At 34.3% G+C, this 16,790-nt stretch overlaps 2 protein-coding genes across 2 annotated transcripts; one reads left to right on the forward strand and one right to left on the reverse strand.

Moving 5' to 3' along the window:
- Nucleotides 1-779: 779 nt before the first annotated feature.
- Nucleotides 780-3,549, forward strand: LOC130717919 (low affinity inorganic phosphate transporter 1-like). Its single transcript, XM_057568323.1, has 3 exons — nucleotides 780-1,013; nucleotides 1,475-2,087; nucleotides 2,427-3,549. Exons 2-3 carry the CDS (start codon nucleotides 1,513-1,515, stop codon nucleotides 3,421-3,423), a joined length of 1,572 nt encoding a protein of 523 aa, XP_057424306.1. The 5' UTR covers nucleotides 780-1,013; nucleotides 1,475-1,512; the 3' UTR covers nucleotides 3,424-3,549.
- Nucleotides 3,550-7,848: 4,299 nt separating this feature from the next.
- LOC130717918 (protein SIEVE ELEMENT OCCLUSION B-like) lies at nucleotides 7,849-14,618 on the reverse strand. Its single transcript, XM_057568322.1, has 7 exons — nucleotides 14,337-14,618; nucleotides 14,154-14,246; nucleotides 12,356-12,804; nucleotides 11,683-11,777; nucleotides 11,452-11,585; nucleotides 8,966-9,421; nucleotides 7,849-8,608 (listed from the first exon to the last, which is right to left on the reverse strand). The coding sequence occupies exons 1-7, from the start codon at nucleotides 14,544-14,546 to the stop codon at nucleotides 8,042-8,044; spliced, it is 2,004 nt and encodes a 667-aa protein (XP_057424305.1). The 5' UTR covers nucleotides 14,547-14,618; the 3' UTR covers nucleotides 7,849-8,041.
- Between the last annotated feature and the right edge of the window lie 2,172 nt (nucleotides 14,619-16,790).

The following is a 16,790-nucleotide window of genomic DNA, read 5'->3' on the forward strand; positions in this document are numbered from 1 at the left end:
TCATTTAGGAGACCTTTTAATTTGAATTTAAGAATAGAACTAACGATTTGAAATTGGAAAAGATAAAATGCTGTGTCAGAAATTAAATATCGAAAAGAATTATTTTTGGTGAATGCCACTCTCTCTTGTCTAGAGATGTTGGCTCTAGTTTTATTTCTCCTTCTCCTCTGAGTTAGTTTTTTCTCTGGGGTCTCTCCCCTCCTTGTAACAAAAAAAAAAGAATTATTTTTGGTACATAATATTATTTTTGAACCATAATATGGAAAAGAAGATATATAAGGAGTATCAAATTGAACTCAAAATAATGATTACAGTAGAAAAAATATGATGAGAATTAGAAATTGAAATAAAATGAGATAAGTGATAGGAATATTGAATTAGAATTTTTTATGAACGTAATATTGAATTAATTTAAAAACATGGCTTAGAAACAATATTGAATATTGTTGATAATTATTCAATTTCAAATCATGCATCATCATTTTTCTCTATTATGTTTATTGGTTATATTCAAATAAATTAATTTTATTCTTTCCGATGTATAAAAAAATAAATTAATATTATAAGGATAATAGTTTATATAACCATGTATTTAAAAATAAGGATCAGAATAGAAAAAACTATGATAAAGTTTTCATTTTGAATTTAAAAAAAAAGGCTAAAATTCAGATTATTCTGTTTTTTTTTTGTAAGTAAGATATAATTAATTAATTACCATAATCCTTATCGTTTTACAGAAAAAAAAGAAAGATAAAACAAAATTAGAGTAGCGTGGGGAATATGCGGCCTTAAAGATAGAGATTCACTCAATAGGCAGTTATATAAATACGGAACCATTCCCTGTTCCCTCCATTCTCAACAATATCACACTCACACTCTCCGGGTGACGACGTTTCTTGTTGCTCCTTCTGCAGTTTGTTTCCCTTCACCCTTCTCGCATGAACAGGGTAGCATAGCATTCTATATTGCTACCTTGCTCTCTCTGATTCATCACCATCATCATTGAGCTTGAGGTTTGTTACACCACTTTTTATTTCTTTATTTGCTTTCTTGTATATATGTATAATCACTCAATGATCATTGCTCTGTTTCTTGTTATCTCCTGAGAATTCTTTAATGTTCTGAACTACTGTGATTTCAATATGGACTGATTGCAATTACAGTGATGATGTGTACATGAATGTTTGTAGCAATTTACTATAGTTACATGAAATTCAATGCAAGATTAAATGGTAGTGTACTTTACATGAACACCCTTTAACAGTAATGCAGTAAATTCACCATGCATGGTTTAAATCGCTAAATTCGTGCATGTTTGAAAATTCGTTTGTTCGAAAATCATAGTCAAATTAATATTATGGTAGTTAGGAGCAACTTTTCTTAATACATTCATCTGCACATGCTTTTCAATTGTCCAGCACAGTCTTTTTAGTATATCTATATCATACATCTAATTTTATCTGCTGAATTTCAGGTTAAGGAAGAGAGTTTTGTGACTAAATATCAATAGACATGGCTAAGGAACAATTGAATGTGCTGAATGCACTTGATGTTGCCAAGACACAATGGTACCACTTCACTGCAATTGTGATTGCAGGCATGGGTTTCTTCACTGATTCCTATGATCTCTTCTGCATCTCCCTTGTCACCAAGCTACTGGGACGAATATACTACTTTGATAACCCCACAAAACCCGGTTCTCTGCCAACAAATGTCTCTGCTGCCATCAATGGCGTCGCGTTCTGCGGAACCCTCGCGGGCCAGCTTTTCTTCGGCTGGCTCGGGGACAAAATGGGAAGGAAAAGGGTCTATGGGATGACCCTTGTGCTCATGGTGTTTTGTTCACTTGCTTCTGGACTTTCCTTTGGGAAGGATCCTAAAGCTGTTATAGCTACACTCTGCTTCTTCAGGTTCTGGCTTGGATTTGGAATTGGTGGTGACTACCCTCTTTCAGCTACTATCATGTCTGAGTATGCCAACAAGAAGACTCGTGGAGCTTTCATTGCTGCAGTTTTTGCTATGCAAGGGTTTGGAATTTTGACTGGTGGCATGGTTGCAATTATAGTTTCTGCTGCCTTCAATGCCAGGTACCTTAAAAAAATACAAAATTAACAGCTTAGCTTTTCTAGTTGTTGTAGCTTTTCTAGTTGTTGATGACATGGTACTGAGAATCTCTAGTGGTTTTAGGTTCAATCTTTGTTGCTCCTATTATTTTAATAAAAATTGAGTTTCAGCATATGGTAGATGAACATGTGCATTACATGGCCTTATGCATTAACAACTTAAGCTTTTGGAATAGTTGATTCATGATGGAACCGAACTACTGTTAAAAAATTAGGTTTCTATTAAATAAATATTGTTAAGTTTGTTTAATGTGCTAACTTTTTGCCTTCCTTACTGACTTTCTCTGGTTCTGAACCTGCCAGGTATCCTGCTCCAGCATTCAAAGTTAACCCAGTCTTGTCCACAGTGCCAGAAGCTGACTATGTATGGAGGATCATCTTGATGTTTGGTGCACTTCCAGCTCTGCTCACATACTATTGGAGGATGAAAATGCCTGAAACTGCAAGGTACACTGCCTTGGTTGCCAAGAATGCAAAGCAAGCAGCTGCAGACATGTCAAAAGTGCTGCAGGTTGAGATAGAACCAGAACCAGAGAAGATTCAGAAATTGGAAGCACAACAAGGGAATAAGTTTGGCTTGTTCTCAAACCAGTTCCTCCGCCGCCATGGACTTCACCTTGCTGGAACTGCTGTTACTTGGTTTCTTCTGGACATTGCTTATTACAGTCAGAATCTTTTCCAAAAGGACATTTTCACTGCAATTGGGTGGCTACCAGATGCAAAAACCATGAATGCAATTGAAGAGGTTTACAAGATTGCAAGAGCTCAAACTTTGATAGCACTTTGCAGCACTGTCCCTGGTTACTGGTTCACAGTGGCACTCATTGATAGGATTGGAAGGATTAAAATTCAGTTGATCGGGTTTTTCTTCATGACTGTGTTCATGTTTGGTTTAGCCATTCCTTACCACCACTGGACCATGAAGGGAAACCAAATTGGGTTTATTGTGATGTACTCACTGACCTTCTTCTTCGCCAATTTCGGCCCTAACGCCACCACATTTATCGTGCCAGCGGAGATTTTCCCGGCAAGGCTGAGATCAACATGCCATGGCATATCAGCTGCTGCTGGGAAAGCTGGAGCAATGGTTGGTTCTTTTGGGTTCCTGTATGCTCAAAATGCCATTGGACTGAGAAATGTGCTTATACTTTTGGGTGTTGCTAACCTCTTGGGTTTGTTTTTCACATTCTTGGTGCCTGAACCTAATGGGAAATCACTTGAGGAGATTTCTGGTGAAGCTGAGGAAGAAGAGACTGCTGCTACAAGAGACCCAGCATTGTGGCATGGAATTCAAGTTTAGGACTTTTTATAATTGAATGTTTACTATTTAGTATTTACTTCTATTAAGTAATTTTAGGCTTATTGTACATTTCCTTACTTTTGATAAGTAATTGTAGGCTTCTAGTATTTGCACTCAGGAATGATATTTTCTCATCTTTCCCAATTTTGCTTTTTATGATATAACGTTTTTGCACATACCGTTTAATAGCTTGTTTATATCACTCCTTATTAATTCTGACAAAAAAAACTACTCATAAAAGCTTTTTTCCATATATTGCAGAAAAAATTTCAGACTTATGTGCTGTCTATTGCATGCCCTTTGTTCTTTCAAGTTTTTATTCTCAAACCTGTTACCATTAAGCTTAATCATTCCTAGCACTTGATTTTGACAGCATCAATTGCTTTAACCCTTCTCCTCCTCTTTTTTTTTTTTTTCTTGAGGCTACATGTCTAGTTTTACCCATCATAGCTTAGCAGAACCTTGCACTTTCTTTATGATATGTGGCAGAATCAAATTCTTGAGGCTAATCTTATCTGCTTTTACCCTCGTGAGAATCATAGACTAAGCCTAGTTCATTAATAAGTAAAGTAGTAAACCCTTCTTATATATTGTCACCTTTTCACATTTTGTCGTTTATCTTGCTAGACCGCTTATTACTTTAAGGTCTTTATGGTCAACGTCACAGAGAACTTGCTTTTTGATTACTTTCTTTGGCTCTTTTTAACACTTCAATTATTAATAAATGTTTATATCACTTTAACTATCACCACTAATAAAATGCCTGCACTTTGTTAGTTAGTTTGAGGTGTGAAATGTGAAAAGCAAGTCAATAATCCCTGGCCTGAGCCTCAGTAGACAGTTAAGAATCACTTTCTGTGTTTCACAAGAAGACTGTCTCCTCCATTTTCACCTTGCAAAGATCAGTACAAACCAATGCATTCAGACACTTCCAAGTGATTGGGACTCTTGATCTAAATAGTTGGATCAGTCCAAACCAATTACACCAGACAAAACAGATGACTATTTCCTATTTTCCTTAGTGAATATTTATCAAAAGAAGTAGCTGACTCAAGGCTTCTAGAACAATGGAAGAAATAGAGAGATTAGGGACGTCAGAGGATTGCAAATAATAAGAAGTCGGATCTTGAATTGGATCAGCCATATTGAATGTAGCTACCAGAGCTCTGATTCAAATCATACCATATCAGAAATATAAAACAAGGAAAAGAAGACAAAGGATTGAGTATATGAGATAAATTTGATTCATTCAGAACTACTATTCAAAGATAGAAAACGACACATTTAAATACACTGCTCTACATAGAAAAGGAAGATGTGAGGGGATTCTAGAATAGAAGACAACTGTACAAAATAATTAAGAGTTTATTAGAAAAGATCATTCCAGAATAAAAGGAATAGAAATAGACATAATCATGTTGTTATGTTAACTTCCTTCTAGAAGCCTTGAGTCATAAACGAATAGGAATAGGAATAGGAATAGACATAGTCATCTATTAGCGACTGAAATGATATTTGAGTCTTAATTTCAAGGGAAGGATTGTATTCATATTACAAATGTCAGATAAAATATACTCCCTCCGGCCTCAATTGTAACCAAATATTCTCATTTGCACACTAAAAGTTGAATTTTTGTATTAATTTTGTATAAACTATAGGTTAAAAGTACTAAAATAACCTTCTAGTTTTAAACACCAAAATTTAATGAAATTAAACAGGGTGCATTTGGTTCCGTTATGATACTATTAATTGTCTCACATATTTAATGCAGTAACGTGCAGAGTAATATGCCTTTTGATGTTTCCCTTGTAAAAAATCAAAACATACAAAGATGAACCACTTCTAATGAATCTTCAACAATTAATTGTGAGAAATCCTCATCATCACAAGTGCCCAAGTCAAATGAAGGCATGCTAAACAAATTATGTGGTGCTGCCAATTTTTCTTTTGGTATAAGTGACGCTGCCATTTTTAAGTAGTGTAGGAGTAAGTCTTTTTTTTTTATAGTACTAGTAAGAAACTTGGAAGCATAAATTAACTTGGGAATGTGTGTGGAAATGAGTTATAGCGGCTCGGTAATACAAATATAGGAAGTTGTACAAATTAAATGACAAAATGCATGTGTAAGGGTATTTGTGGAAAGAAAATATTAAATAGAGTTGAATTTTATGACTTTTGCTTATATTTGAGGCCAAATTTTTTCCATGTTTTTTGCTTACAATTGAGGCCGGAGGGAGTATTAATATCAGCATCACATAGAAACAACTTATCATTTTCTTACTGTCAAAAAAAAAAAATTATCATTTTCTTAATTCCAAAAAACTTATCATTTTCTTGTTAGTACTCTTTTAACAAAACAAAAACGAATTATCAAAATGATATGGAAAGATATAGGCTCATGAACTCTTACATTTTCATCATTATTATTTAACATATAAAAATTAAAAGTAAAAGAAAATAATTGTCTCTACTTGATCTAAGTTTTTTTTTTTTTTTTGGTCAATTGATCTAAGTTTCTAAATTCTAAAACATTTAAATCAAGAAAATACAGAGGGGCAACTAAAACTCATTACACATTAGTTCGGCCCAGTCCAACAACCCATTTACAAGACATCACTCACCCTATAGCCCAGTCCATGACCTGGTGGAGTCACCCCAATAACCCTTTGACTTCGACCAAAAACAAAAAATCACCCTTTGACGTTTTGCTGATTTTTTTTTTTTTTTCTGTTTTCACGTTTTCGATTTTATGCAAACTGGAAGTACTGTGGGGCATAAAAAATGTCACTAACTTAAATTCCTCCTTTTCCTGGCTCGATGGACTCATTAATAACTGCTTAGAGCATCTACAATGTAAGATTCTTAGTTCTTATTTTGGAGTTAAAAACTAAGAACTAAGAACTTTATCATTAGAGGTGCTGACATGGACTCCTTAGTTCTTAAAAATAAGAACTCAGTTCTTATATAAGGAATTTTACTTTTTGAGTTCTTAGATTAAAATATTAATTATTTCTCTCTCATCCAAATTACTTTATTATTTTATGGATTTTGTTTTATTACTTTATGAAAATAAAAAGTATAAATAGTGTAGTTGGTGGGACCAAATGAATAGTGGTAAAAACTAAAAACTCATGGTTGGAGCAAAATTGCTTGAGAGTTACTTAAGCACATGTGGCAATACGGGCCCACATGAGAACTAAGAAATAACAACTAGCATGGGAGATGCTCTTACAAAATTTTAACTTTAGGTGTACCAATCAATCAACCTTCCAATTTATGTGCCCTTTACTTCATGTGATGTCCTTGCACCCCAAAGAAAAAATATTGGGTGATTCATATATTTGCATTGATGATTGAGGACTATGCTTTTGGAGGCATATACAGTACAACACAATATAATTGCTCCGATCCTATGAGTAGAGAAAAAGTCAAAAAAATGGTCCATTCCATATAGTACTATAGCTGAAGCCGTGTAAGCAGCTTTGGTTGGTGTTACCACGCATGCTGGATATGGTTTCATTTAGCACTGAAAAATGTTACTGAGAACAAAAGGGCAGCCCCCACATCCCCCATATCCAAATCTCCTTTTCCAATTAATGGCATCTTAGCTCACCAGCAAAGGATAAGGATGAGGAATTTCTAGTTAGTTAAGTTCCATAGAATGACAAGTTATGATAAAAAAAAAATCCCCAAGTTAACATTTATGTACCACACGAGTGAATCACTCACATCATTATCATTGCAGGCTCATTAAGAGAGTTGGAAAATGAATCTCAAACAACTTATTTAAAGGATGAGGTGATTAATTAACTTTCCCAAAACATATTTATTAGTTATGATAATATACACTTGTTAGTCTTTCCCGCAAACATCGCGCAATGTAGAGCGGCTTCCTCCGGAGGTGGGGTGCTTTAAAATCAATAATGATGCATCTAAAGGGAATCTAGGGTAAGTAGTATTGGCGTGGGGTATTCTTACGATTTACGAATGCAGATTAAAATGTTATGAGACGTTTCTCCAAATAAGTGGAACATTTATGGGCTTACAACGCCGAGGTAATGACCATTCTTAATACTCTTCTCTTCTCTTCTCCATCAGTTCAACATCTCAAGAGCAATAATTGAGAGTGACTCGACTCTAGCAATGAGTTAACAATTAGGCAAATAAACCATGAAAACTTTTAATTAAATTCCTCAAGCAGAATGTTAAAAGTTGAGTGACAGGGTGCATTCCATGTATTTAGAAAGGTGAATAGTTTTGCCGATTCTTCAGCAAAACAAGGTTGTCATAAGATGCTTTCTAAACATGAAATGTTTAATTTGTGTGTAGCACATGCTTTATTGATTTTTGGTATCTACTACTATTAATAATATCATTTTCTTGTTAAAAAAATATAAAGAATATGTTACTCGTGCATTGCAAAACTAACAGTAAAGGCCGCATTTTTATTGAAATTTCAAGATTAGCAAGTACTACCACGTTACATAGAAAACACACACTACCTTCTTCATGAAACACGAGGAAGTATAACTTATTCCACTAGAAAAACATAAAACTGAAAGTCCCACACAACTTGAAACCACACTCTTTCATAAAATCAATGATCAAAGCACAACATCTAGTGCGGTGCGTGCTTGCTGTGGCAGCACTTGTAGCTAATGAAAATCTCCATGGAATTAGGACACTCGGGGCACCGTATAACCTCCGGCAACTTACCCGCCACATTAGGAATCTCAAGGTGAGAGCACCGGTGAGTAGCTTTCACAATCTTGTCATGATACTCTTTAAACGAGAATTCAAACCCTTTCTTCCCCACAACGTCCTTCCACTTCTCAAACTCCGCTACAGCCTTCAATATCGTCGTTCCGTGGCCGGTCACGACCACGGATGACCCCTTGCTGAGAAGGGCCCACCCGGTTTCTTTCTTGTAGGAGAGCATTTTTTGAACTTCTTGAGTTACCGCGTCAACTTTTCTGTGGGCTTTGGTTACGAAGAGGCTCTCGATGCCACTCCAAAAGCGCCTGACGAAGCTTTGGTCTTCTTGTTCCACGTTGAAGAGCTCGATGGTGATGTTGGCGGCTTTTATGACGGTGTCGGAGGTGAGGGTGGTGGCGAACTTTGTGAACTGTTGGATCCACTCTTTGTCGTTGCCACCGTAGAAGAAGATATACTTATCTGCTTTCATCTGATTCATAGAGAGAAATAATGAATGTGATGAAATATTGAAAAAAAAAATTGGTGGTGAAAAATGAGAGTGAGGATTTGGTTTGACTACAGTCAATTTTGGTCCCATCACCACAGTCAAGCCGACATTACTACACTACACTAACCGCACTAAAATTGACCGCATAGAAATCATTTCTAAGAAATAGGTTGAAAAACAAATTAAGTTGAATCAAAATCCAAAAACTTTAATCTATACCAATCACTAGACCCAAAAGATGAATTGTAAAATCATTCACAAAAGAAGAAATAAGTCTTAACTCCATACCAATCCCAATTTTCTATTACCCCCAAAAGATGAATTGTAAAATTTACTTACCTTGTCTTCTAAGTCCTTGTTTTTGAGGTCCAAAGATCCAAACCAATGAACTTCTCTATCAATTGTGTCTTCATCAACCTTTGTAAAGGGAAAAGCCTTCATTCCATAAGCCTGAATCAAATGGAATGCGTTTGTGTGCTGCACCTTCCCTTGAGGGCTCAGCACCACAACCATAGGCTGCTTCTTGAAGTGCCATTCCACCTTGATGTACTTGTACCCTGCAATGGTTCCAAAGCTCGGCACCACAAACCATGGCATCTTGCTTCTCAGAACCTCATATTTCTTGTTCAGTTGCTCGCTCCATGTCTCCACAACTGGGATCCAAACAATCTTGTATTGCTCATTGGTTTTGATGGAATCAAAAACTGTCCTCACCACTGAGATTTCTTCCTCCGTGATGTCTAGTGTGGAAATGAAGAGGTATACATTCTTCTTTTTAAGGACAGTGATGTCAACCTACAAGGCATGCAACAAATGAATCAAAATTTGATTTAGAGCTAGGAATGCAAGAATTAATGGCAGCCAGTTTACCCACTTTGGTAGGAGGGAACTTTAAACAATCCCGGGTAAGTAAGGTTGGGAATGTAACATTCTCATGTTTGTTATTAGTTTTAAAAAAATTATTTCCAGACATCATGGATTCTCAGTCATCCAATTTATCTTGTTTTCTTCAAATTTTATTCTCATGTCCAAGGATGGATATCTTACATTAGCGTGAGAATGAAAGTTATTTTTCTGTAACTTTTCTTTTTATTTCAATTTTTTTACTTTTAAATATTTTAATTAAATAAAATTTAAAAACATACCTAGAAATTGAATTTGTTAATAAGCACATTTTTTATAATGTCCAAACATAGAAATCCTGTTCAAAACTACCATTTTCTTGTCCACGTGTTATATTTTAGTTTGGCAATAAAATTTGCATGCGTGAAATTGTACATTTTTGTTGTTTTTTTAAAGGGTTGTCTAAATGACCCATGGTAAAATTTGGGTTAAATAACCCATGATCTAGGTGGACCAATCACATTTAAGATAAATTAGTGCAATTTTTTATATTTTATTTATTAATTTATTTATGATTAGATATGTTTTTGTCCCTAACTTATACAAATGAATTTAAAATGGTACCTGAAAAAAAAACGCAAAGATTTTAGTCCTTAAAATTATTTTTCATATCTATTTCGGTCCCTCCAAAATTTATTTCATTAAATTTAGTCCTTCCCCAAAACTCAAAGAACGCCGCCATGGGATTCTCAGCTCACTTGGTTTCATGTTGTTGTGTTCTCAAAATTGAAATATTGAATAATGAATTTGGCAAATGGTTTTTATGTTTTGTGAATTCATATTTGCTTCCGGTAGATCCATATGAAATCAAATCTTCTCATGGTTTCGATCATAAGATACTTCTACAGTTTTTTTGGTAAAAGAAAACGCTTGGATTTATCCACAGTTCTGACTTTCATTGATTATTAGCCAATAGCCATAACAATAAAAAATCCAATTTAGAAAGAATACAAGGGGATACCCGTAAACAATAATGCCTTTTATTCAAATGCTTTCTCAATTAAACCTAATTTTTGCAGTTCAGAAAAAGTGGAAAAACAAACTAAGGGTTGTATACCACCCTTTACATATATACCAAAATCTTCTAAAATGGAACATGGTGGCAGAATGGCCAGAAAAGGGAAGGGAGATGAACATTCTGCAATCAAACTAAAATTTCAATTTAAGACCACCATCCATCTACCGTAGAATGCATTTTAGCAATTAACAGACAAATGGTGACTTAAATTTCAGGATGATGCGCCGACCAAACTCTCAAGTTTCTCGAGGGTCACAATTTTGTTTATAAAATACTATTTGCTATGGGTCATACTCCTAAATACACACCAAACATAACAGTATAATAGTTTTCACAGTTACCTGCGTATGATATAAAATCCTATTTGCTCTGTGTTTCTTATTCTTTTCCTTTATTGGGATGAATTTATGAGTTTTCAGGATGGATGAAGATATGAATTTTTGGGTTTTGAAATGATTATGAAGGAAGAAGGACTAAATTTAATGGAAGAAATGTTTTTGGGATGAAGAAAAATGTGTTTTTTTTCAGGTACCATTTTATATTTATGTGTATAAATCAGGGACAAAAACATATTTAACATAAATAAATTAATAAAAAAATAATTAATTTATCTTAAATGTGATTGGTCCACCTAGATTATGGGTTATTTAACCCAAATTTCACCGTGGGTTATTTAGACAATTCATATTGATGCTCATGATGAATATACAAGGTAAAATGCTTTAAGATAAAGTGACCATGTGTGGTCTTTTCAACTTGACGAACAGGGCAACTAATATTGGGCATCATTATGTACTAGCCTACTAGGCATCAAGAAGAAGAAGCATTTCAATTTGAATAATATTAAAATATGGAACAAAATAAAAATTGAGAGCAGAAAAAACAAATAAAAGAAGTTACGAACCGTGGTCTTGGTAGTACCATCAAACAGTGAAAGCACTCGAGAATCCTTGGAAAAAACCAGATACTTAAACACCTCCATTACTTCAGTGGGGGTTTGAAAAAGTTTCCGAAGGGTTTGAACATACTTTGCTTCATCTGAAAGAATATATATTACCAAATAATCTTAGTATCTAATTATGAGCTTCCAGCAAACAAATCAATAAAGCAGAGCCTCAATTACATTACTAATTACCTATCTGTTGTCTGCAGGTGGTGATCTGTTTCCTCAATCTGCTGAGCACAATGTTGATCTTTTGACCATAGTGGGACAGTTCCTGCTTGTGCTCTCTGCAATCAACAAAATTATTGGCAAATTACCATCTAAATTGCAGTTGTACGAACATGTTAAAAACTAGTCTTAAAAGTTAAAACTAACACTCAGGAATATTATTTACAATACGTTTTTTATGTAAAAAAACTATAATTTGAAAAAAAAAACATTTTTAACTTGCGAATTATGAAACAAAGTCGGTGTTAGAAATGGTTGCTTTTTTTTTTTTAATCTTTGACAGATGTCGTCACCTATTTGAAAAACAATTGTATGTTACTTTCAACCAAGATTTAAACTTATGCTCTCATCATGAAGGGGTCTAAATTGTTTATCACTAGACCAACACTCTTTTAGTCTTTTTTCTATTATCTTTTTTTTTTGAAAGATTTTTTTCTATTATCATATGCAACCGTTTTAACGAAAGTATTTTTTATAAAATTAAATACTAGTATTTCTTATAAAGTAAAAAATAAGGTGTTTTCCTCTTAGAATAAAAAAGGAAAAAATAAGGCAGTTTCCTTAACACCAAAAAGCATCTCCCAAAATACGGGAGTGAATGATCCTGTTACTGAATAAATGTAGGCAATTAACTTACGAATCAGTGGTGAGACAATCTATCTGAGTAACAATGGCAGCAACAGTGATAATCGCCCAGTAGACATCAACAGGAATTTGCTCAATTGCAGGCTCCAAAGCAGGCACATCCTTGGTGTCATAGCTTGAAGATAGCTTCTCCAACTCAAAGATGAGTTCAATTACGAGCAACGTGGTCTTGACCAAGCTGTTCAGCTCGATGATGGCTTGGCGGTGCTTCTGCACAGCAGCAGGCCTCGTCAGCACTGGCACTCGCTTCAGAACACCAACAGACCTAGCAAGAAGGTCTGTTGGCTGGTGCTGAGTGAGTAGCCAGATTTCGCCAAATTCCATGGCGAAAGCAGCCAGCGTCAGCACCGCTTTTGCGTCCCAGTCGTAGTTTGAGAGCTTATTGAGGATGGCAAGCGTCGTTTTGTGGGCGATTTCCTCGCTTGGAGGCTTGCATGACATCTGCCACCATAAGACTAAGTTAAGCTCATGACCAACAGCAGTACTCAGAAATCCTAATGCTCTTAACTGCATCATTTTTTATTATTACACCTAAATCTTTTCATGTAATTTCTTCCCCTAAAAAAAGTTCTAATTTAAAAGTAAAAAAAAAAATTCTAAATTTTCTTCTATTGCAAAATTATCAAGGCATCAAACTTTAGGTAAAATAATATATAAATGCCTAAGTTCATACTTAAAAATTTAAACTTTCTTCTATTCAACAATATTACATTTCTTCTAAATTAAGAGACTTAGTTGAAAAGATAAATAAACCATATAAAATCACACCATTTAAATTAGAGGAATTAAAAAGTACAAGCTAGACCTTTATGCAAAAGGTGAGAGCATACACTTTATGATTTAAATAGCTAGGTTGTCAATATAAAATTTAAATACAATATTCTTGTATAGTAAAAGTTATCTATTGTCGTTATTTACTTGCGAACTTTGATGTTTTTGATTTCTCTTATGATTTAAATAGCTAGGTTGTCAATATAAAATTTAAATACAATATTCTTGTATAGTAAAAATTATCTATTGTCGTTATTTACTTGCGAACTTTGATGTTTTTGATTTCTCTTATGATTTAAATAGCTAGGTTGTCAATATAAAATTTAAATACAATATTCGTGCATGATTATGTGTGGATTGAGGAGGTTCCTCAACGGTTAATTGGCATTGTCCAAGCTAATGTAATGGCCTCTAGCTAGGCCCTTTATTTCTTCTTAATTGAATGAAGTTGATTTTAAAAAAAAAAATTATCACTCATGAAAAACTTGTTTGTAAGCTTCTACAGTGTAGTGCATTGATCGTGGAGTAAGGAATGTTTCAAAGCTATCGATCGGATCCAACGGTCAAAACTGAGAAAAGGTTAGGCTCTTACTTTTATTCTACCGTCGATCATGTCATCAAGTTATTTACCTATGAGTCATGTTTGTATTCATTCTAAACGCGAAAATTGTCTTGTTTTTTTTTTGTTACAAGTATATTGTCTTGTTTAGTTACCAATAGTATAAAAACGGAAAAATAAAATATCTTCAAACTGATTTCTTCAAGAAAAGAATAACATAATCACATTTTTTTTTGCAAATGGTTCTTATGAGTAAAAAAGGATTTACAAAAGATCATTTTAATTTGTGGACCAATTTTTTTTTTACCCATGGTGATGGTGGCCAATGCCTTATTTTATGTATATACACACGCAGAATATATATATATATATATATATATATATATATATATATATATACACAATAATAGTCTTTCGTTTTTTTTTTTCTTTCTCTGCAGTTTAGATTTATGAGAATGACCTCAGATGAAATCTGCTTCAGGGTACAGAGTGGTGAAACGAAGTTGGTTTTGGGCTGCTTGTCATCTAAATGCTCCAGGCTGGCTTGGGAACCCTGTAAAAATTTCTCATGATTGGAACATGTGAAGCAGAAGCTTATATGGAGGCCAAAAAGTGAAGAAGCAAAATGGCTAGGGGTGTTCACCTGCACAACATTGTCAACAATGTGGGTCGAACGTCTAAGGGTGTTCTCAACAAGGGTGAACAGAGAGTCCACGTCAAACTTTGTGTCACTATGGACATGGGTTGAGTAAATTTGCTCCAAAATTTGGTCATCAGACATGGTTAGTGGGTTATGCTCACTCTGATCTGAAGTTAGGTGGAGGAGAGTTTTTAGGGGAAGGTGGGAAACCATTTTCTCAAGAATAACACCAGGAATTGAACTCAAAAGGTAATTAATTAAAAGGATTCAGAGTGGTGTTTGTGATGGTGCTCTAGGGCCCTAGACACCTTTATTTATAACCAGAGGAGGTGGTTAATTTTTGGAGTAAAACGTAATTTTCGTCCATGAGATTGTTGTCTTGTGTCATTTTAGTTCTCAAAGAAGGAAAGAAATTAAAAAGTCTATGAAAGTATTAACTTATCAGTTTGTCCTTTTACATGTGAGGGTAATTAGTCTTTGTCATATCTGAATGAACATATATAAATTTCAACTTTGAAATACTATCACCTTTCAAAAAACTTTGAAATAGAATCAATAATTTTTTTATAGCAAGAAATTTTTTAGGATGAGGGATTTAAGGCGGGAAACATCGGGGCTCAATGACTAGTGAAGGTTTGAACCAAACATCCAAAGTGAATAAGTCTACATTTTCAACAAATAACATCAATTGATCGGTCGATACCAACCTACCACTCATGTTTTGTGTATTTTGATCTTTGGGCATGACGGTCATGACAATGGTGCTCCTTACTTCAGGGTTGCTCCATGATCGTTAGGATACCTCGGTGGTGGCACATTCAAGAACATTTCAACGCCCAAGTCAATACGTTGGGGAGGATATGAACAAGATAATATGTTAGAATGTGTACCTTATAAGCTTTCCTTCGCCCTTTATCGGGTCAAGATTTAGAAATCCAATGTAAGATCGTTGTTTTTCGTATTCCGAGGTACAATCATAGTCTCGGGGGTTGTTTGATTATCTGACATAATTAAAGTGCATGATGTCATTGATCAAACGATGTGTAGGAGGCTTGCATTCTGCTTGATTTCTTGAGTGTTGTGATAGTTTATGGGATACAGAAATGTTGACCTCAGAAGTCTCACATTGGAGTAAGGCAGTGAGAGGTAGAACTACAAGAAAATACGGTATTACCGACAGCTTTAAGGTTGTTGGTAATTACGCACTTTACAACAAGCAATTTTCCTCAAAAAACATTGCCGTTATGTGTTGTCAGTAACTTAGCGAGAAACAAAAGCACGTAACTTATCGACAAGTTTAATTGTCTGTAGACTAACGCAAACATTCATTTTAGCGGTAAAATTGACCGCCAAGTGTAACCGCTTGTGCCGTCTTTTAAGTTATACAATTTCTATACATTAAAGTTTAATTTATTTTTTTTTTTGCTACATCGGAAAATAATTAAAGTTTAATTTATAAACAACCTTGCTCAAAATTCTTAATAATCTATACATAACTTTGGAATTAATGTCATGTTGACACGAATTCTACTTTTGTCAACCATAAAGGTGAGTGTCCTCATTTTTATTTTTTATTTTTTTATTTTAGTACATAGTTTTATTTTTTATCGTTTTGCAGTTTAGTGTTTTTTATTTTTCTAGCTAGCTTCTTCATTTTTCTTTTTCAAATGAGAATATGTACCTCTCACTTTCCTCTTTCCATCCTTTACTTTTTTTCTTTTTTCCATACCGTGTTCTGACAAATTTTTACCCACCACCAACAGTTGTCTATCCCAATTCAGTACACTATTTGTTTTATTTTCCCCTCAAATGAATGGTGTTTTGGATAAAGCTAGTATAGTGAATTACCCCATTACCCGCATATAACCACACGTGTCGTCCATTCACGTGCAAAACGCTTAACAACCATTCTCAATCTTTCCATAAATTTTGGCATTTTGATGTGTCATTCTTGTATGAATATAAACAAAATGTTTTTTAACACTTCTCCACCTCTACCTCGTTGAAAGAGAAAGGAAGAGATAAATGATATGATAAGTAGTGTGATAGTAAAAAATAGAGATACAAGAAGATAAAATAAGTGAAAATGAAATGTGAGAGTTAAGTGAAAATGAAATGTGAGAGAAAGTAAATTAATAACGTATCATAACTCGATATCACAGGCAGGGTCGGTCCCGACATTTTGGAGGTCTGGGCAAATAATAAAAATGGAATTCTAATAAATTTTTTTAAAGAACATTATCCATTTAAATTATAAATAACATCAAAAACTTTAAAAATATGTGACTAACATAAACAAAACGTCATATTCTAGTCAATAATATCCAAAAAGAAAATAAGAAATTGAAGAGAGAAGAAGGGTATCAGAGTTGAGGGATGAAGGAGGAGATAAATTATCTCCTACGTCAGTACCTTGAAGCAAAAAGAAAAACGAAGCAGAACTGCAGAAGCAAAACG

Source organism: Lotus japonicus, chromosome 5, assembly GCF_012489685.1.
Source record: "Lotus japonicus ecotype B-129 chromosome 5, LjGifu_v1.2".
NCBI lineage: Eukaryota > Viridiplantae > Streptophyta > Magnoliopsida > Fabales > Fabaceae > Lotus > Lotus japonicus.

Excerpts from the sequence above, each read along its gene's own strand:
- LOC130717919 (XM_057568323.1), top strand. The coding sequence starts at position 1,513 with ATGGCTAAGGAACAATTGAATGTGCTGAATGCACTTGATGTTGCCAAG. Across the intron at positions 2,088-2,426 it reads TCTGCTGCCTTCAATGCCAG|GTATCCTGCTCCAGCATTCA; the intron begins GTACCTTAAAAA and ends TGAACCTGCCAG.
- LOC130717918 (XM_057568322.1), bottom strand. The coding sequence starts at position 14,546 with ATGGTTTCCCACCTTCCCCTAAAAACTCTCCTCCACCTAACTTCAGAT. Across the intron at positions 14,247-14,336 it reads TTGTTGACAATGTTGTGCAG|GGTTCCCAAGCCAGCCTGGA; the intron begins GTGAACACCCCT and ends AAATTTTTACAG. Across the intron at positions 11,586-11,682 it reads CACCTGCAGACAACAGATAG|ATGAAGCAAAGTATGTTCAA; the intron begins GTAATTAGTAAT and ends ATATTCTTTCAG.